The sequence below is a fragment of the Sorex fumeus genome, unplaced genomic scaffold (assembly GCF_029834395.1).
Source record: "Sorex fumeus unplaced genomic scaffold, SorFum_2.1 ptg000048l, whole genome shotgun sequence".
Taxonomy (NCBI): Eukaryota; Metazoa; Chordata; class Mammalia; order Eulipotyphla; family Soricidae; genus Sorex; species Sorex fumeus.
Window position 1 is genome coordinate 16,397,257 of NW_026606105.1, and position 21,959 is coordinate 16,419,215.

Genomic DNA, 21,959 nt, shown 5'->3' on the forward strand with positions numbered 1-21,959 from the left:
GGGAGGAGGACCAGTGGTTCTCAGGGTACTCCTGGCTCTGTACTCAGGGATCACTCCTGGTGGGCTCATGGAACCATATGTGGTGCCAGGGATCAAACTGGGTTGAATGTGTGCAGGCAAGCACCTTACCCACCCTCTCTCTCCTGCCCTGTTCCTCGCTCTTTATACACCTTACATGTATACGCTTTTATACATGACCTGCCTCCCATCCGTGGACTCCCTGGACCCACCCATCTCTTGTCATGTTCTTACCATCGTCTTCCTGACTTCAGCCTTGTGTTGCAGAATCATGCTCCAACCCCCCTCAAAGACATCCACACCCTACTACTTACAATTTTGGAAAATGCTACATTATTATATTAACCAAAAAGGTGATGGTTTGGATTAAGGTATTTGGTAGAGAAAGTAAGAAATGATAATCAAGATATATTTTGAAGGTAGAATGAAGAAATATTAAGATGGACATTTGTTAAGGAAGTTGGGGAGACTGATGGAAAGTTAGGCGTTAAGAATTTTTTTTCTGGTTTGAGGAACAGGATGAATGAAAGTGCTATTTACTGAGAAAAGGAAAATGTGAGAGGAGTAGATTTGGGTGGAAACAAGGAAGAATTCCATTCGGTATATATTAGGTTGAATCATCTTTGAGACATCCTAGGAGGAGAAGGGGGCCTAATTATTAAGTAGTCAGACAGATATAAGATTGCCTATGTCTCTGGAAAAAATATCCGGTGTAACAAATTACAAGTTGTTGATAGATAGGTGTACTTAAGTCATGGGAAATGTTTGAAATTACATAGAGAAAGTAGGTAGACTTGAGAGGGGGTGCCACTGGATAGAGTCCCATAGAATTTTACATTTTAATGGAGAAAAGAGCAATTCGCTGAAAAGGAACCATTAGAAAAATGGGAGAAAGCCCCAAAGAATGCAGTAGCCCAGCAGCCAGGAGGAGAGAATTTCAAAGATTACTCAACTGTTATGAGAATTCTAGACATTGAAGATTGGATTTAGCATTCAACTTTTTTTCCCCTTGCTTCTTCAGAAAAGAGATTTTTATTGTGGCAAAATATACATAAACAAAATTTATTATTTTAATTGTTTTTAGGTGTCCAGTTGAGTGGCATTAAGTGTATTTATATTATCATGCATCAGTGTTCTCTAGCAACAGAGGGCTAAAGCTTGGAATGATTTTAATAATAATTGGGGGTGAGCCGATGATGACAGACTCTATTCAGATCTTGAGAAATGGGCTTTGAAGGGGAACACAGTTATGTGGCAGCAGCCAGGCAAGAGCAGCATGGGGCGGGGGGAGAAAAAGGGGGATCTTTTATTTGCGTTGGAAATTTTAGTCCTTTTTTGAGTGTTGATTTAGAATGTTCTCGAGAGAAAGAAAGACAAAACTAAGTGAGAGAAGAGGTATGTAATGGATCGAGACTCTTAAGAGGGTAAAAGTAACGGGGTTGGGGCTCATGAGAGTGGATTGTCTTTTGCCCCAAATGCAAACAGGCTTTTGAAAGTAGTATTTCCAGAAAGTATTTCTGGAATTACTGAACCTCTCTTTGAGATTGGCAATCATGAAGGGGTAATGATGTTAATCTGCCAATTTGGAGGTTGCTTTCCTTGTTAAAAAAAAAAATAGAAACACTCTGCCTGACTCACTTATGACCAAAGGGATGGACAGGTCAACCTCTGAAGCTTCCCTGGGATCGATCATCAATTCGATCTTGTTCTGGAAACTTCTGAATGAACTTGGAAGAGATTCTGTATCTAGACATTTAATGCAAGGATACTGTGTAGATTTCATTGAGAAAGGAGCCATATATTCTACTTTCCACTTTAATTAATCTTTTGATCTCTGACACTAAGAAATGAAGAAACTCCTTTCCTTTCTGGAGAAATACTATGTACAAGGGTGTCTCCTTCATAATCTTCCCATTTCTGCTTCTGCTCTATCACACAGATTTCTCTGGGGTCCTGTTTAGAGCCACTCAAAACTGGGTGTCACCCATTGGAACTGAAAGAGCCCTCTCAGCATCTACCACAGCAGTACTGAAGTGCCAATCCTGAACCCCTCACTGACATTGCTTTTCCATCTTTTTTCAAGACCTAGACATTTTGCATTCTCATCACTACATCCACAAATTACAAAAGGCCTGAGCAAATTCCTGTGCTATAATATAAAACACACAAGGGTGGCACATTTGGAGTTTTGGATTCACAAAGTCACTCCCAAGGCTTGGAAGAATGCTTCCTCTATGTCCAGGTCTATATCCCCTCCCCATATATATATATATATATGTATATATATATATATATATGTACACACACACATATATATATATGGTGAAGGCTATCAACATAACTCAGCTGAATGAATGAAATATCTAGAACCATATGCCAACACCAGGGCAGAAAACCCCTAGCAAAACAACATTTCCAGGTACTAACAACATTGCCTTAAAATGGCTTGTTGGTACCATTTACCTTAAACACAAAGGATGCTGTACTATTTCAAAAAAGACATTCCTTTAGGTGTACACTTAAACAAAAGCAATTATTACTCCTTTTTACAGTATTGATAGGAAGTTGTAACTGCCATCCAGAGAAAGCACCTTACTGAAAAATTTAGCATCTAAGAAATCATAGTGGAATTACAAATTATTTATAAATGACTGACAATGAAAGTATTATTTTGAAAACTAGTGGGATACAGATGAAGCAAAGGAAAATCTCTCTTCAAGAGAAATTTACAGTCCATAATCATATTGTTATGAATTTAGAAAGAGTGAAAATCACTGCTAAGTATTTAACTTGAAAATAATTTTAAGGGAGTAGCATGTTACTCTCAGTAGAAGTTTGAGGTGGATCAAAAATATAAATCAAACATTTGTATTTAAAAAGAAACACATGATCAGTAAAATACCGAAAAGACTGTAGAGAATTCTCTAAAGGTTTGTTTGTATAAAAACATCAGTCTCTGTTAAGATAAAGAAGAAAATGCAGAATTCACAAATACATCAGGAACAAAAAGTAAGACACAACTAGAAGAAAAATACAATTTTTTAGAATAAGAGAATGCTTTGAACCAGAAACCATTTTCAAAGGCTTGGATGTAATATCTAATTTTCACAAAAGAAAAATGCGAATTACCAAAATTGACTCGAATTGAGAGCCCAAATAAACAAGAGGATTTTTGTTTGTTTGCTTTCTTGTTTGTTTCTGGATGACACACAGTGGTGCACAAGGCTTACTTCTGTCTCTATGCTCAGGGATCCCTCCTGGCAATGCTTGGGGGACCATTCGGGGTGTCAAGGGTGGAATCTGTGTGGGCCATGTGCAAGCCAGCCCACCTGCTGTATAACTGCTCCAGCATTTAGAGAATCTGAACATCCAAAGCCTGATGACTTCACAGATGAGATTTACCAAATATGTAATACTAAATCTCACATAAATTATTACAAAAGATAGAAGAAGGGAAAATTCCAAAAGCATTTCACGAGGCAGTATAATCTTGATGCCAAACATGAACAAAGGCAGTGCAAGAGAAGAAAATCATAAGCCAATATCACTTATGAACACAGTTACTAAAATAAGAAAAAACATTACAAATTGCCTGAAGTAATGTTTTTTCTGTCACACCACACACACACACACACACAGAGGCAAAAACAAAGTTTAACTCAAATAATGGGAGGATAGGTCCACATTAGAAAAACCTATCTAAGGTGACCTGTTACATTAACATACCAGACAGCCCTATCTTCCCAATAGTATAAGAAAAAGCTCTCAATAAAACTTATTATTCATTTCATGGTTTTCTATTTCTATTTGGGGGCATAGAGAGATACTACAGCCTTGCATATGGCTAGCCTCAGTTTAATCTCTGGCACCCGTCCTTGATCCACAAAGCCCCGCTTCAAGTGATCCCTAAACTTATTGCCAGGAGTAAGCCCTGAGCACCACTGGGTGTGACTCAGAAAACAAACAAAAATAATAAAATACTCCTATTTTAAACTGAAATGGGATAAGAGGGAACATCTTTATCTAGTCAAGGTTTTCTACCAGAAAACTTACAACAAATAAAAATCAGTATGACACATCAGAAATATTCTCAGTGAGATACAAATGGGAAAACACTGTCTGGCTTCACTCTTACTATTTGATGCTATTCCTGGATGAACTGGGCACTATAAAGTCTATCCAATAAGGTACATGAAGGAGAAGGCAAGAAGAGTGTTACTTACAGGTAAGAGGATTATCTATGTGAAATACTGGAGGAATCTGTAAACCATTTTACTAATAAATGTCAGCATGTTTGCCAAAGTAAAACTGTTCCAATAATAACATTTCTAAGCAGCAGCAATGACCAATTAAACAATTTAGTAGGACAAGTATCCCACTTAAAAAGTAACAAAAGCTGTAAAATACCTAGAAATGAATGTAACAAAGAGGGTTAGGGGAGGCAACGTGGCGGAGGGGGGAGACTTCAAAGGACTGGAGTATATGATTTGAGTGTAGGAGCCCCGAGTCCACAATCCCTCAGGTGCTACTAGGAAGAGCCCCTGAGCACAGAACAGAACAGTCCCCAGAACTGCCAGGTGTAAATCCCCTCAAACAAACAAGCAAGCAAAGAGAAAACAAACTTCCTTTGTTTGGTTTTGGTTTGGTCTTTGGGCCACACCTGGCAGTGCTCAGGGCTTACTCCTGGCCATGTGCTCAAGGATCTCTCCTGGTGTTGCTTGGGGGACGTATCCCTTGGGGGATTAAATCTGGGTCATCAGCCACCTGCAAGGCAAGTGCCTTAAACCCCTGTACTGTCTCTCAGGCCGGACCAAATAAAGGAGTTTTATAATCAAATTATAAAGCTTTGTTTTAACTTAAATCGTAAGAATATTAACATACTGATTCACTCAATTTTACAAAGATGTAACATCGTCCCAAATTTAACCTATATGTTCAACTCAGTAAAATACCAAAAGGATTTCCAACAGATCAATACAACCTGATCCTAAAGTATCAGTCTGAAAAATAAATTGTTTAAATACACTGTTTTTAAATAAACAAAGAGAAGAGATGCCCTTTCGACATGGAAGACTTTTTATAAAGCCACACTAATTAAAACAGTGTGGTACTTAGTCTTAATTAGTCTGATTCATGAAAAAGGAATGAATAGATGATTAAAAAGAAATTTAATTTATGATCATATTTGCATTACACATCAATAAGAGATAAAAGACTGTTTATTTCAAATCAGATCAGAATAACAGCTTTTCACATATGGGAAGTGGGTGAGTAAAGTTAAATTTCTAATTTACAGCCCTAAAAAGTCCAAGATAGATCAATTTTACAGGTGTGGAAAGGAAAACTTTCAGAAAAAAAAGCATTCAGAAAAAACTTAGGAGACTATGTTCTTGGCCTCAGGAATAGGTGTATTTAATAAGACACAAATGTAACTATAGGTAAATGCATATGACTCCATTTAAAATTTCTCATAGGACAAAACACATCAAACTCAGTCACAGGTTGAGACAATACATCTCACGTGAACTCTACAAATCAGGGGAAATGGAGGAAAACATACACAGATCCTGGGAAAAGGATGAGAAGAGTGAAAAAGAAAAACACATTCAAAAAACCTTCATAGCAAATAATGGACAAAAGCTCGGTCTCATTAGCATGAGGGAAATTAAAATGATCCAGTGAGATACTGGAAAACCAAAGTCTCAGAAATAAGGAAAGTCTGAATCTAAAAAGTATAGAAGTTCATGTGAGGGAAACAAGAACACCATGCTCAGCTGGGTGTGTAAATTGTAAATTAGAGAACCATTTGGCAGTATCTAATAAAACTGAAAACGCGTGTGTAACCTAGCAATTCTCCATCCAGGTAGGTACACAGAGAGGTTCTCACATATGTGCAAAGGACACATATGTTCGCTTGAGCACTGCCTGTAATACCAACATATTGGCAGCGGCTTAAATATTCATCAATAGGGGAATTAATAAACACAGCCCATTCATATGCATGGATCTATAATATACAATTAAAATGAATATGCTGGATTTATATTTTTCCGCATGGAGAAAATAAAAACATACCAGGAAGGAATAAAAAAACAAGTCACAAGCAAGGTTCTAACACCACACTTGTTTACTTTAAAAATCAAAGCAAAATTCTATGCTTTTATGGATTCATATGTAGTAAAAAAAAATATAAAACCCAGATTGGAAAGTTACATACTAAATTCATGACAGTGTTTGCCTTTGGAGAGAAGGCAGGGCAGTGAGTACAAAGGGATTTCAGTTTTATCAGAAATATTGGATAGGTCAATTATAAAAAACCTTGAAGCAGACAGAACAAAATGTTAACATTTACCAATTATATGACTTTAGGTATATGGATGTTTGCTATATTTTCTCTGTATTTTGAAAGAGCTTTTCATTTAAAAAATAAATAAAATGGAAAAAAATCCTAGATTCACTAGAGTTAAAGTTTTGAGGCAAGGAACTTTATCATAATTGTTCTTAGAAAAGAATCTCCATAAAAATGAGAAAGCTGCCAATAATATACAATTGCTGAAATGTTGCTATAAGCAATCAACCTGAATTTGGATAATTCTCCAAATCACTGGGGGGGGGGGGCGGGTATAGTAAGTCAAAAAATGTACACTAGCATTTAGTTTTTAAAATGTGGAATATATTAGCACACATATTTACATGTGAAAATAAATAATCAGAAAATAGAGATAGAAAAACAAAAGCTACAAGAATGCACTTTATAATACTGAGGAACTAGGGAAGTTGAAGAGGGAGAAGGTGAGTGAGAGTGGGAGGGGGAGGAGGAGTCTATCCTATTTGTGATCTTTGCTACAAATGCATTTCTAAAGCAGATATGACAAACATTGCACATTTCCTTACATGTTGTTCTTGATATGTAAGTATTCTTTCCTCTTCAAAAGAAAAAGTACTGAAGAAGTACAAATAAACTTATTGTATGCATAAAACTCAAAATTGTGTACATCAAAACCCGTGGGCATGACTATTGATAGAAATACTTCTGTTTGCTTTCTATATGCTTTTAATTTTTAAAAAGTAAAAAGGAGGTAAAGTGAAAGCAATGGAGGAACTTTTAAAAAAAAAAACCAACATAGCTCTGATATTCAAAAAAAAAAAAGCCGTCACAACCATAATATACCCCACGAGCAATCCTATATCATTTGCTGCATCTTCTTATTTTTAATTGTTGTCAAAGGAGGGGGGGGGATGTTGTCTAATTGGAAACGTGACTTTCTATTATTAAAATTGTGGGAGTCCATTTTAATGTGTCTATCTCGCTGCTACTCTATAATTTATATTTCAGCGTGGAAATTTGTTTGTACGCCTCTGACAGGTTAATGCAGTTTAAACATGCATTTTTCTTTCGTTCGCCGAATGGTTAAATCGTTACTCCAAGGATTTTAAGTTTCCATTTCAACCGCACGAGAGGATTCTTTGGCTTTTATCAAGGATAAAAATGTTTCTGGTTGCAAAACGCTATTAATTAATAGCTACGGGAGTGGCTCTATTTCGGGAACGTGCTACCGACCCTGGATTCACAGTAGCTCTGTTAAATGAGAAAACTTTTTCTCGTTCTCTCTCTCTCCCTCTCTATCTCTCTCTCTCTCTTTTGGATGCAGACTTGGGGGGATATTTAAATTTTGCTCCGCGAGCGGAGAGGACAGAAGTGCAGTGCAATCGCAGCCCGCTGAGCTCACGATCGTAATTAAGAAGCAAAAGACAGGTCAGGTACTAGCGGGGTGTTTTCCTAAAAAAAAAAAAAAAAAAAAAAAAAAAAAAAAAAAAAAAAAAGCAAATACCCAACTTTCTCGGACTCTGCCGCCGGACACCCGGGTAGCTGGCGGCGGCCCAGCGGGGCGCGGGGTGGGGGGCGCGGGGACGGGGCGTGGGGGGGGCGGGCCGGGAAACAGGGGGCGCGACGCCGGCAGACTGCCCAGAAGTTGCGACCGGGGAGTTGGCTCCTGATGGAAATTACCTGGCTCGCCCGCAGAGGCAAGGAGGCGAAGACAAGATAATTTCGGCGGCGCTTTAAAAATGACTTAGGCCGGCGGAGCGCGCGTGGCGAGGGGGTGCCGTGCGGGCCGGGGCGGGTCCCGCCGCCCCCGCGGGCTCCGGTGCGTCAGGGGCGCGTCAGGCGGGGCGGGCTCGGCGCGGGCGGCGGCGGCGGCGGCGGCGGCAGCGGGCAGCGGGCAGCGGGCAGCGGGCAGCGGGCGGGCGCGCGCGCGGAGCCCTCCAGGAGCTCGGCGCTCCCCGGCGGCGGCGGGACGGACGCGCCCGGGAAGTCTCCGGCCCGCGGCCGGCCGCGCTCGGAGCGCGCTCGCCGGCGGCCCGGCGGGGCGGCGAGCAGCATGTCGGCCGCCGTGGCGTGCCTGGACTACTTCGCCGCCGAGTGCCTGGTGTCCATGTCCGCGGGCGCCGTGGTCCACCCGCGCGCGCCGGACCCCGAGGGCGCGGGCGCTACGGGCGCTGCGGGCGCCGCGGCGGCCGCCGCCGCCGCCAGCACCGGCTCGGAGGTGGAGGTGGGTGCGGCTCCGCCGCCGCCCGCGGACTCGGCGGGGCCGGGGCCGGGACCCCCGGAGCCGCCCGCGGAGGGGTCCCCGCCGCCCCCTGCCCCGGGCCCCGGCGGCGCGGCGCCCCACCTGCTGGCCGCGAGCGTCCTGGCCGACTGGCGCGGCGGCGCCGGCGACGGCGACGGCTCCGGGGAGGACTTGGGCGCAGCCGCTCCGCGCGCCTCGCCCGGCTCCCGAGAGCCCAGCGGGGGCTCCGCGACCAGCCCCGAGCCTCAGGCGGACCCGGACGGCAGCGGCGCCGACCTCCCCGCGCCCGAGCGCGCCCCGAGCGAGCAGGAGGCGGCCGAGGCGCCCGACGACTCCGCGGCGTCCGAGGAGCCGGCGGGGGAGTCGGACGCGCTCCCAGCCGCGGGCGCCGGCCCCGCCGCGCCCCCGGGGCCCCGCCGGCGGCCCGTGACCCCCGCCGCCAAGCGCCACCGCTGCCCCTTCCCGGGCTGCAACAAGGCCTACTACAAGTCGTCGCACCTGAAGTCCCACCAGCGCACCCACACCGGGGAGCGCCCGTTCTCCTGCGACTGGCTCGACTGCGACAAGAAGTTCACGCGCTCCGACGAGCTGGCGCGCCACTACCGGACGCACACGGGCGAGAAGCGCTTCTCCTGCCCGCTCTGCCCCAAGCAGTTCTCGCGGAGCGACCACCTGACCAAGCACGCCCGCCGCCACCCCGCCTACCACCCCGACATGATCGAGTACCGCGGCCGCCGGCGCACGCCCCGCGCCGCCCCGCCGCCCCCGGCCGGCGACCCGCCACCCCCCGGCCCCGACGCCGCGCCCGCGGCCCCGGCAGAAGAACCGCAGCTGCCGGCCGACGACCCGCCGCCCCCGGCCGATGACGCGCCGCCCCCAGGCGACGCCCCACCCCCAGGCGATGCCCCACCGCCCCCAGGCGACGCCCAGCAGCCCGCCCAGCGGGTGGACAGCTCCGACTCTGGCTCCGGGACCGACCAGGCTCCCAGCTTCACCGCCTGCCTGTATTTCGGTAATTGCTTTTAGTCTGGCCCGTCTCCTTTCTGGACGACGACGATGACGACGACGACGACAACCACCACCACCACCACCACCACCACCACCACCACCACCCCCACCCCCCCCAGACTCTCGTCCTGTCTTCTCTCGGATCCTCCCTCTTCTCCCCGGTGCCCTCAGTCCAAGGGACAGACTGATTCCACCTCGCTCTGAGCGGGGGAGCTGGCTGGCTCGTTGGACCCTGGGGAAAGACAAGGGGTTGGGAACTGAGGGTACGAAAACAGCAGGAATCTTCACAGCACGTGTGTTGCCCCTTCAAAGCGGGGTACTTGCCTGGAAGGAACCCCCAGCAACTGGCGAGAAGGGACAAACCTCCTGGGTACTCTCCAGAGTCCTGAAGATGCGCAGGCGCGCCCTTTGCCTGAATGCAGAGATGGGAAAACTGGAATTCTCAGGGCCTGAAGACCCCCGTCTCCAAGAACTCTGGTGTTTCACCTGCACAACAGGGAGGACCTTGGAGAAAGTGGTTTTGGGAGGGGCGGGGACGGGTGGTGGTCTTGGAAAGTGTCCAGGACTGAGATGGTGAAGAGGCCTTTAGAAACAGAAATGATTTCTGTTTCTGTAAACAGCGATGTTTACTAATTTATTTTTAGTATCTTTTACACAGGAATCCCAGGTTGATTGGAGGTTTCTGTCCCGCTCCCCAGTTGTCCCAGCTACCTCTGCTAGGAGGGGCCCTGTGACAGGCCCCTGGAGGTGTGGCTGGGAGATGCTTCTTGGTGATGGGGGAGTGGAATGAGTTAGTGTGCAGGAGGCCCTGTCGCATGGTTTGGAGCCCTGCACTCGCCTTGTGGCCTTTCTTCCCTTTTAGGGAGGGTGACTTCTCGGCGCACTCTCGCCATGAGGTTGGTTTAGAAATTTGTGAAACAGCCATACACGCACCAGGTCTAAAAAATAAAAATTAAAAAAAGGAGTGGTCTATACTAGCTCCCCCTGCACCCAGGAGGCAACTGAAGTTGCTTTGGGTGATATTGGTTCAGAACAAGACGTTTCAGAACCAATCAGGGAAACCGAGGCACATGGTCCCGGCAGCCCACTCCAGGTAATCTCAGGTGCGGTAGATTCTGTTTGCTTCTTAGTGGTGGACTAGAGATTTGTTTTCTTGGGATCTGTGCATTTTTGGGGGTTGTTTCTGCAGCAGGTTGAGTTGGTGGTGGGGGAAGGAGAAGAGGAGGATGGCTTCTTCCCAAGAGCAGGCTGCTCTGTTTGGGACATAGCAAGGTGAAAGTTACCATCTCAAAGGAGGATTATTCTTCCCTGACCTTGGCATTTCCCCGAGTTATACCCTCAGGACCCCTCTTTCCCTATGCAGGAACTGAGTATCTATGGTATTTATTATTTTAATTTCTTGTTCTTGTCTCTGCTGCTATGGATGAAATCGTTGGCCACTTTGCTTATGTGTGTGTGTGTATGTGTATGTGAAAGTGTGTTCGTGCAACCCATGAAATATGGGTCTAAAAAGCGTTTTCTGCCCGGCTAAGGTTCCCTTTGGCCCTCTCTGGAGTACCTTGTCGTGATGGTCCATTACTTATACATGTGGAAGTTGCTATATCTCACACAGCTCGAGAGGGTGTCTAGTTAAACAGCTTTTCCCTATTGTGCAGATGAAGACACTGATGCCTGATAAGCTCACTTGGTGATTGCTGGAAAGAGCTCTGACTAGAGCCTGGCTCTCTGAACTGAGTCGCTCTTTCCCTCACGCTTGGCTACCCCAAGGTCCTTAGTCAAAGGACACCACTCTCTTCTCCCAATCCCTGCCACTTCTTGATTCCTTCAAAAGTCCAGCCCTCCTTTGCTTGTTGTGTTTAACCCCAAAGCCCTTTTCTTAGCAGATTGAGTCCATTTCCTCCTTCCCCAACATGTGAACATAAAGTTAAAAGTGACTGGCATTTTGGCGTTTTTTAAAAATTGACAGATTAATTTTTCAAGACCAGTTTAAATTCTTTTTCTGGTTCTGGACATTCCAAGGGAGTGCTGAAAGAGTGAGTGATTGCGCGATCCAGCCTGGCATTGGGACTATACTAAATGCTTATAGATTGAGCAAGGGGAAGTGTCTTTTAAGAAGGACCCAGATAGTATGACCTAGAGAGGTTTATGATTTCCTGGTGTGTAATATGGAAGATGTGTCAGCTTCACATTTGGAGGATATGCATGGGAGAAGAGGCGGATGTGATGTGGGCTTTGGTGGTGGGGAGAGCTGTCCCTTTGTTTGATTACTCAGCTGGCACTGGATAGGTAGGCACTCTAGACCTCCCTGAGGACTGTGATTTTGTTCCGTCAATAGAAGATCTGCTATTGGGTTAGGTGGACCAACGAAGCTAACAAGGAGAGACTACCACTGACCATTCTGGAACTGGGATCGAGAAAGCTTGGCTTTTCCAACACCTTTGATAAATAACTTTTGATTCTGAACCTCCCACGTATTGTCCTTATTTGGGTTCTTCTGCCTTGGGGACTTTTTTTTTCCTGGGGACAGACTCATCGGTCTAAATGTGGCTTGCCTTTCTTCTTGGGGCGGTGGGGCTGAGATACCCAGAACACCAGATCTGCAAGTTAATGGAGACGAGATTTCTACACTCACCTTTCTTATTTCCCTTCTCACTCCAGCAACCAGCCAGTTCTTGACCAGTTAGTAGTAAATACCTTGGAAGGGGTTCCCTATATTCATGGGTATTTCTTCAGGTTCATTTTGTTAATCAGATGGAACTCAGCAAATGAGTATGTCTGGGGATTACTTGGGGTCATCCTGATCTTTTAGGACTTTGAACCAGCCACACCCCCACCACCACCCTAAGATGAATATCCTGAGTTCTGACGTGGGGATAACCTCGGAACATAATTTATTAATAGATGTCTTTCTTAGATCTGGGTTGGAATTGAGTATGAATTTCAAGTCAGACCTTGGCTGTGGGTAAATTAGGATCATCCCATGCCCCTACTGGGAGAAGATGAAGAGGACAGACCCTTTCTACACCCCTGGGAACAAAATTCTCTCTTTTGTGTCTATTTCCCTGCTCTTCAAGTCACACTGGGAAGCACTCATGGTTCCCTGTCTCTGCCTTTTACTTTTTTCTTCGCAGGGGAAGATTTTTGTCCACTGATGGAGTCTTGGGAAAGAGGGTCATGGTACGCATAGCAGTACACACACACACACACACACACACACACACACACACACACACACTCTAAGATTTCTCCTCTCTTCTGCTCTTTGCCTATGATGTTTGCACTCCTCTGCTGGGATCCTGCTTTCCTATGGTAAGCATACTCGCTGAATCCCAGTCTGCCTGCCAGAGACAGCTCTGAAGAAACACTCTCCTTTTCTCCTCTGTTGTGGCAGCTAGACCCCTGGCATCTCTCCAGGTAAGTGTTCTCCCTTTTAGGGGGATGGAGGTGCATATCAAGACTGGCAATTGGGAAGAGTAGGAGAGGCAAAGTAGGGATGGTTTTTACAAAGCCCAATTTTGACCATAGAAAACTTCATCAACAAAATACTCATTTTTCCTTATTGATATGATTCCTATTTCTATAACTCAGGTGGTGTAGGAGAAAGGAATATGATTTCTCTTCTCTCTTAACTCCCAAGACATAGGAATATGTTAAACATGAGAACTACACCCTCAGGAGTTAGGTAACCAAAATGAGACGTGTGAAGATGGGGTATCTGCTATACCAGGGCACAGGTCCTTATTTATTTATTTATTTATTTATTTATTTATTTATTGAATCACTGTGGGAAAGGTTAGAAAGCTTTCAGGTTTAAGTCTTGGTCATGCAATCATCAAACACATTTCCCTTCACCAGTACTTATTTTTCACCACCAAGAACCCCAATATACCCCCCTTCCAACCCTCCCAATGCCTGAGGGCACAGGTCTTTAGTGTTTTAAAGATACCGATTCTTTTTAGTTTGTTGACCTTTTTTTCCCCTCAAGTTCTAGAAGCTTGAAGTAGCCAGGAAAACCTCCTTTAGAAGAACTTGACATAGGGCCACAGGAAAAGTAGGCTACACATGTCCCAGTAGCTAGTTTTGACTCACAGGGACTTGAGGCAGATGGGAAAAGCATTGTAGAATGGGAAAGTAGATAATTCTTTATTTTTATTTATTTATTTTTGCTTTTGGGTCATACCTGGTGATGCACCGGGGTTACTCCTGGCTCATGCACTCAGGAATTACTACTGGCGGTGCTCAGGGGACCATATGGGATGCTGGGAATCGAACCCGGGTCCGGCGCGTGCAAGGCAAATGCCCTACCTACTGTATTATCACTCCAGCCCTGAAGATGCTTCTTTTAATTGCAGCCAGAATTGTAGATACAGTCTATGTGCAATGGAATGAGTTTCAGATATATGCCAAATAAAATGCTTGGGAGATTCTCATCTTAACATTATTCTGGGATTATCCAACAGGCAGGCATTGGGTCAGTTTCACTCAGTTTGGTTCCCTTTGTCTTAATTTGAACTTTATCTTGACTAGGACTGGGAGAGAGACCTGGAGGGAGGCACAGTGTTTAATTTACTGTGAGTGTGTGTGAGGTTGTTATCAGGAGCACCTCCTATATATGTTTCCTATTGGTACCAGGTATATTGAATGTATGAAGCCTGATAGTAGAATTTCAGGGATTCAATTTAGGTTTCTTCTCACAGAATAATGATAGATTTTGATCACAATTATAGAAATAGTGATGCAGATATATGTAGGAATTTGAGCGAGAAAGAAGCAATGATACTGTAATCCAAGAGTAGAAAAGATTGCAACTAATTTCTGTGTCTCTAGGGATCAGGTCTATATAGGAGATCAAGTATTTGTTTAAAAATATATTTAAATTCTGAAGTCCAAACAATATTGACAGGGCAAAATATGAGTAATAGAAGAAAGGCTGATTAAGCTAGAGGAAGAGAAATATTTCTCTACTAGAAACTTTGCAGTCTTAGAAGACAAATAACAATACAAATGGGAAAATAAGAAAGATCAGGTGCCAAACTATCATAAAGGTTAATTCATGAAATAGAGTGATAATTTAGTCATTAATAGGTTAGAGGAGATGATTGGAACCCAGAGATACAATAAAAATAGAAGTATTAAGGGACAAACAAATGTCCACTTTAATTAAGGATCTGAGGTGAAATTTTGAGAGGTACCACTGAATCTGCAAAGAAAGCAATGGGAAATTAGTCCTTCAGTACTGAAAAATGTACACTGGTGGTTGCAGTTTTTCCAACAGTTTTAGCCTAGACTCAATGATATTGCCATTGGATATGGAAATACAAATATACTCAGAAAATTTACAGAGGTAGGTTTCTTTCTTTTTTCTTTTTTTTTTTTTTTGCTTTTTGGGTCACACCCAGAGATGCTTAGGGGTTACTCCTGGCTCTGCACTCAGGAATTACTCTTAGCGGTGCTTAGGGAACCATATGGAATGCTGGGAATCGAACCCAGGTCAGCCGCATGCAAGGCAAACGCCCTACCCACTGTACTATTGCTCCAGCCCTCAGAGGTAGGTTTCTTAGGAAAGAAGTCAGGTGAATTAAACAAAATAGTCTAATAGAAATTTAAAATAAAAGGTAGCATGATAATGTCAAATTTGTTCTAAAATATAGATGAAAGCAACACAAAATTCTGATTTAGTTACAATCACTTTATTAAATGAGTAACAAAGATAATTTCTTAAATTAATAGAGTATCCATCAAAAACCTAATGGAAGCATCAAACTTAAGGTTGAAAGATTGCAGGTATGGTAAAGTAGAAAGTAAGTCTTGAACTACTTGAACCACATCAAGGAAGATGAACACATAAAAATACAACAAAAAACCCAGAATTCATTCACTAGAGGAAGTGAAGACAAACCTTTGCATGATATACAAAATGGTCATTTTTAAAAAATATTTATTTTATTTATTTATTTATTTGCTTTTTGGGTCACACCTGGCAATGCATAGGGGTTTACTCCTGGCTCTGCGCTCAGGAATTACCCCTGGCGGTGCTCAGGGGACCATATGGGATGCTGGGAATCGATCCCGGGTCAGCCGTGTGCAAGGCAAACGCCCTACCCGCTGTGCTATTGCTCCAGCCCCAATGGTCAATTTTTAACATGAAGAATGAATCAGTTCAAAAGTGCCACACAATAAAATTTCTGTGATGCACGGGAATTCCACCAGTAAGGGAGTTTCTATTTTAAACCTTTTTTTTTTTGTTTGTTTGGGGGCCACATCTGACTATACTCAGGGCTTACTCCTGGTTCTGCACTCAGGGATCACTCCTGTAGGGTTCAGGGGAGCATCTGTGGTACCAGGGATCAAAACATGCCAGTTGTCTTCAAGGAAAGTGCCTTACTCACTGTACTATCCCTAGTTTTAAATTTTTACCTAGAAAATAGATTTAGTTTTGTTTCAACTCTAGAAAATAAAGAAAAAACAACTCGAAAGAAAGAGAAAATACTGTGGACTGTGCATTCTCAACAAGGTACTATCTCCAAGAGAGCAAAAATGATGAGAGTTTAAAAAAAAAGATATTCATTGTGACTCTAAAATGCTATTTTACTTAAACAGATGTCTTCTTTATGTTTGGCATATGTTAGAGAGGTTAGTGATTAGGGAAAATTTTCTTAATTTGGGGGAAGAGGGTGGGCAGAAATGTGATGTACAGGGGTTCCTACTCCTAGCAGTGCTGGTGGGAGGGGAGCCTTATGGGATGTCAGGCATCAAACTATACGGGATATCAGTTTCATGGAAGGCAAGTTCCCTACCTGCTGTACTATCACTCTGGCACCCCAGGAAAACTTCTCTTAAAAAATCTCAGAGGGATGTTAGTGAGAAAGTGTCAAAAATCTGTTAGAGGTTAAAACAAAAAGAAATGAGGTGAAGGGAATGAGCAGATTTGAGCAAAACTCTTTCCAAACCTCCAATAAAAATTTATTTCTTTGGCAAATATTGTTAGAAAAAAAGAGAAGAGATAAAAAGTTACCAAGAATATAAAAGCACAAATTATAAAAAGTAGACTTTCAAAATTGCAGAACAGCATATCAATATACAAATGATTTTACAGAAAAACCAAATTTCAATATGCTATTAAAAGATATAGAAAATCTAAAGTTGAAATGGTAATCTACAGTCTATTTCTTTAAAAGGCACTAGGTCTAGGTGGTTGTATAGGCAAGTTCTATAAACTGTCAAGATACAGATAAATTCCATCTCATAAATTGTTCTAAATCATAGAAAAAGACAAATATCCAGTTCATATTATATTGATCAATTAACCCTAATTTTAAAACATGAGAAGTAAAAGAAAAGAAAAGCACTGCTTTTATTTATAAAGATGGGTGCAAAAAAAACAGTAGAAATTTTAGCGCAGCAATGAACAAATAGAATAATATAGAATAATTATTCTGTATATATAATATAGTTTATCTAATGCAATTTTAACTTGACAATAAAGGTCTAGCTATGTAATTTACTATCTTAACTAAAAACTAGAAAATCAATGACTTAGATGCCACAATCATCAATTAAATTGAAATAGAATGTGACTCCATATACAGCAGCAAAGAATAACATAATAAAACTTTATGTATAAAAATAAGTTTTAGTGAATGACATAAAATATGGCTAACTAGAGATAAATAATGTGTCTGTAATAGGTAAAACACAATACCATCACAATGTCAGCCCTTTACTCAGATTTATAAATTTAATACATTTCTAACAAAACAAAGGATTTTTTTTTACATAAAATTCTTGTAAGGAAGTATTACTGGAGACTGTGGGACCTAGGGAAAAAAGGAGAGAATTGATTTTCCATTTACCATAATGTCACAAACTTTGGTTATTAAATAGCATGGTATATCACAGAAATAGAAAAATAGTCAAGTGAAATTGAATAAAAAACTCATAGTTGACCTGTATATAGAAGAATTTGGCATACAGGAGGGATCACTCTTCACATGTGTGGAATAAGAATAGACTGATTAATGAGACAAATGGATATTCATGATAAAAAAAAGAAAAAGCTTCAAAATATTATTTTCTATCTTGAATCTTTCAGGGAAAAAAAAACATTCTAGATGTTGAAGACCCAGTATCTTTGAGTTGCGAATGCTTTAGTGAAAAATACTAGAAAATTTTGTCTTTATTGGATAAGGAAGATTTTATTTAGATTACAATTTTTAAAATAGTGAAAAGGCAGAATCGATTGCATAAAAAAGGAAGGATGAAGAATGTTTTATACCAGAAAACCTAAGTGAAATGAAATACCAATCTGTACCCAGAGGAAAATATTTAATGGTATTGGTTTATATTTAGAATAGATAAGGAATAAAATCCACAAGGAATAAGAACCCCCAAAATAACAGTACATGATTAATGGATCATAATGGACAAATTAAAGAGTAAGTATTAAGAAACAAATTTATATATGATTCAAAGGGGAATATTTCAATATCTTGGTGTGCACACAGTGAATTTTTTTAAAGAAAACTTTTGGTGTCACAAGTTAGTTTTAATTTAAACTTATTTAGAAACATATGTGGGGGGGGGAGAGAGAGAGAGAGAGAGAGAGAGATTTGAGAGAGAACACAGGCTTCTCCAGAATGGAAATAGTCAAACAATGAAACAGAGGCAAGCAAGCAAGATCCAAGTTCAAGGAAGACCACAGGCTGGAAGAGCAAGCCTTTCTTTTTAAACATTTATTTGGGGTGGGTGTTGGGGGGTGTCACACTAAGCAATGCTCACGGCTTACTCCTGGCTCTGCCTTCAGAGATCACTCCAGGTTCAGGAGACCACGTGGGATGTCAGAGATTGAACCAGGTTTAGCCACATGCAAGGCAAGCTCCCTACCCACTCTACTCTCGCTCCAGCCCCTAAATTTTAAAAAATTATTTTTAAAAAAGAAGGAATTACTATTTGTTAAACAAAAGAGTGGTAGGGTAGGAAATGATAGACCACATAAATATTAATAAAAATAAGCAGATGTAGCGAAAGAATCCATGTCAAAATAAAATTTAAAGTGTGGAAGAGGAGCAAAGATAGATCCTCATTTTATATGTAGAAGGAGTGTCACAGAATCTTTTTTTTCTTTTATTTTTTAATTTTTATTAGTGAAACACCATGAGGTACATGGTGTAGACTTACAAATTTTTGTGCTTGGGTTTCAATTATACAACGTTCGAGTACCCATCCCTCCACCAGTGCCCATTTTCCACCACCACGGATCCCAGTATCCCTCCCAGCCCCCTGCCCCCCATCCACCCTGCCTCTGTGGCAGGGCTTTCCCTTTTGTTCTCTCTCTCCTTTTGGGTGCTGGCATCACAGAATCTTAAATGATCTATTAGGGGTGTCAGCCCAGGAATCCCATTACATATTCCAGGACTTGGACCGGGGTTTCTTTCCCCAATTCTCACAAGGAATTTCCTTTTCTGTCCCATTTCCATTTTCTGAAGTTTATTATAGGGAGTGCAAAGTTTAAATCAATTGAAACTGACCTCCATCTAAATTCCCTCAGGGAAGCCTTTTTACCTTCTGAACTGCTTCCCTACTGATTTCCTTTCTCCAATCATCCAACCTCTTTTTCTCTTTTTCCTTTTTTGCATTATCTCTTGAGAGTTTCACTTAGATGCGAATTTCCCTTTCCAAATATTCTAGTTTGAGGGAAGAAAAGTCAAATGCAAAACAAAAACAATGACAGAATGGTCCCATCAAGTGCTACCCATCAAGCTGCCCCTCTTACTAGAGACAAAGTCATATATAAAAATTGTTGCTGCTGGTTTTAGGACCATACCCAGAAATTCTCTGAGACTACTCCGAACTCTATGCTCGGGAAGATTGTGCAGTACTGGAGAATCCAGTGCAGCCCACAGTCAGCCTCTTGAGCCATCTCTCTGGCCCCAGAGGCAGAATTTATACTGGTCAGACTCTTACAGCACTTGCTCCTTCATCTGCCTACTTCTCCTATCATGGGTTTTTGAATGCTGGGAGTGTGTATATCCCTGCAATGGCAGAGAGGGTTGCTGTGCTGTCTTAGAGCTCTGTGCTATGCTGTTCCCTGAGTCTCAGCATTTTCCATGTCCTGCTGCTCTCTGGGCAATTAGCACTTAAGTCCAGTGGATGGGGTGCCTTTCTGTTACTCGCTTCTTAAAAGTGCTCATAAATAGGCTTTTGCTTGTTGAGTCTCTGCTGGATACAGCTTTCTCATTCTAGATGCAGAGACGTCAGCATTTCTGTGCCCTCTCTTCAAGGCTCAAAAAATATACCAAACGAAGTCAACCAGAATATTGAGCACTGGGGTCAGTGCTGAGGCTCATCTACCTGGACATCTCTCTACCATTTCAGAATCACTTTGCTGTGTACCAGCATGTTGCCCCAGCACCACGATGAATATGGAATGGTTATAAAGAACAAACCCGGAAGTAGAACCAATCCAGAAGTTCCAGGTTCTACTACCGTATCTTCCAGGTGATGTTTTATCCAACATCCGCATTCTGGGTCCAAAGCCCAAGGAATGAGGGAACTGATGGGTTCCTTTACAGGAATACAAGCACCAGGTAAATTTAATCTCAGTTCCTTTCCTTAGATCTTCCAACTGGAAGAACATCTTACTTCCTCACTTGGTGGCAACTTTTCAGCATCACAGTTCAAAATTTTCTCTGCCTTTTGTTTTCAGTGCAGTTTTATCCCGGCATCATGCAAACTCTTAAGGGTGTTTGGGATTTAGAACTTCCTTGACTTCCTCAGCAAACATTTCATGAACATTATGTAGTTGTGGGCTTCAAAAATTCAACATTATTCAATCCTTATTTGCCTACTAGAGAAATCATGATATTTCCCAAGGAAAGAGATGTCCATACTTAAGAAGGGAATGGACACATGGAAGAAACAAAAAGGAAAAAAATCACATTAATACTTTTCCAAACATCTCTTTCATGCCATTTAAAAATCTGGTTCAAGATTTAATTATTCCTGCCCTTACAATTCTTTATTCTCGCAAAGAATGTAGAAAACAAGTGAGTAAATCATGTAGTTTGTTAGGTTATAAAAGATAGGGAATTATTATTACTTTTTTTAAAAAGCAGACTGGAATCAGAAGTGCTGAATAGGATTAAGAAATTTAACACTGGGGTAATAAAATGATCTGGATAAGCTTCATGGTGCATCCATGCTCCTGTCTTTATTAGATATGAGCAAAGACTTGGAGGCAATTCAGGAGTTATTCAAGAGGTATCTGGGAACAATGTCCAGGAAGAGAGAACATCTGGAGAAACGACCATAGGAGGTGATGTGAAGAAACAGAAAGGAAACCAGCGTGGCTGAGCGGAGTTATGATCAGAAGGAAAGGGAGATGCCTTCATATGAACCTTAGAGGCTGTAGTAAAAACTTTAAGTTTTTCACTGGATAAAGTGGGATCACTGAAGATTTTGAGCAGAAGCACAACCTGACCGGCCTTATGTTTAAAGGGACTGTTTTTGGCTGTTATGTTTGAGTGCTCGAAACAAGGAGATCTACTAGAAGGCAACTTCACCAATATGGGGAAAAGGTGGTGGTACAAGTGTTGTTGAGAAGTGGTCAGGCTCCGATGTATTTGAAAGGAAAATCCAGTCGGGTTTCTCAAACCATTGCCCGAAGGTGAGGGTGACTTAATGTCTTATTTGTCTTGAGCTGCTAGGAAGATAAAATTGCCATAAATTGAGAGGAGGAAGGCTTGGTGTTTAGAATAAGAGCAAGTGTTAATTGGGGACATGTTGAGTGTGAAGTGTGTATTAGACAGAGGAAATTTGAAAGGGCAGAGAAATAAGTCAAGACTTTAGGAGAGAAGTCTAGACTATAGATAAAATTTGGGAGTTTCCATGTTTAAAACTCTGAGCCTGAATTTGACCAACAAAAAAACTAAATGTAGAGGAAGAGGAGAGGAAAATTCAAGACATTCCTAGAATACTCCAACATGAACTTTGGTAGAAGAAAGCATCAAGGAGGAACCAATAAAGTGTGAGCACTAAGGTAGGGAGAAAGAAAAGAGCATTGTTTTAGAAATGTAGGAAAGTAGTATATCCCCCGAAGTGGGGGTCCATGTTTTCAGCAGAGTATGCTAAATAGACAAAGGCTGGTTGCTGGTCATTGACTCTAACCTACTGAGGGTTGTTGGTAATCTTGCCAAGAGCAGATGTGGATATCTAGTAGAAGTAATTACCCCATTGCAAAGGATTTAGGAAGAATAGAGAGGAGAGAAACTGAATGCCGTGGATCTAGGGAACTATTTTCCATAGTTTTCCTGCAAATGGGAGTGGGGAAGTGGAATGAAAATTGGTAGGGAAAAATGGAGTCAA

General features: G+C 42.3%; 1 protein-coding gene and 1 pseudogene across 1 annotated transcript; one reads left to right on the plus strand and one right to left on the minus strand.

Annotated features, from left to right (window-relative positions):
* Positions 1-8,401, minus strand: part of LOC130032425 (serine/arginine-rich splicing factor 12-like) — an 86,909-nt pseudogene extending 78,508 nt beyond the window's left edge.
* KLF14 (KLF transcription factor 14) lies at positions 8,400-20,948 on the plus strand. Its single transcript, XM_056123979.1, has 5 exons — positions 8,400-9,356; positions 9,531-9,600; positions 10,459-10,492; positions 12,255-12,317; positions 20,813-20,948. Exons 1-5 carry the CDS (start codon positions 8,400-8,402, stop codon positions 20,946-20,948), a joined length of 1,260 nt encoding a protein of 419 aa, XP_055979954.1.
* The last annotated feature ends 1,011 nt before the right edge of the window (positions 20,949-21,959 follow it).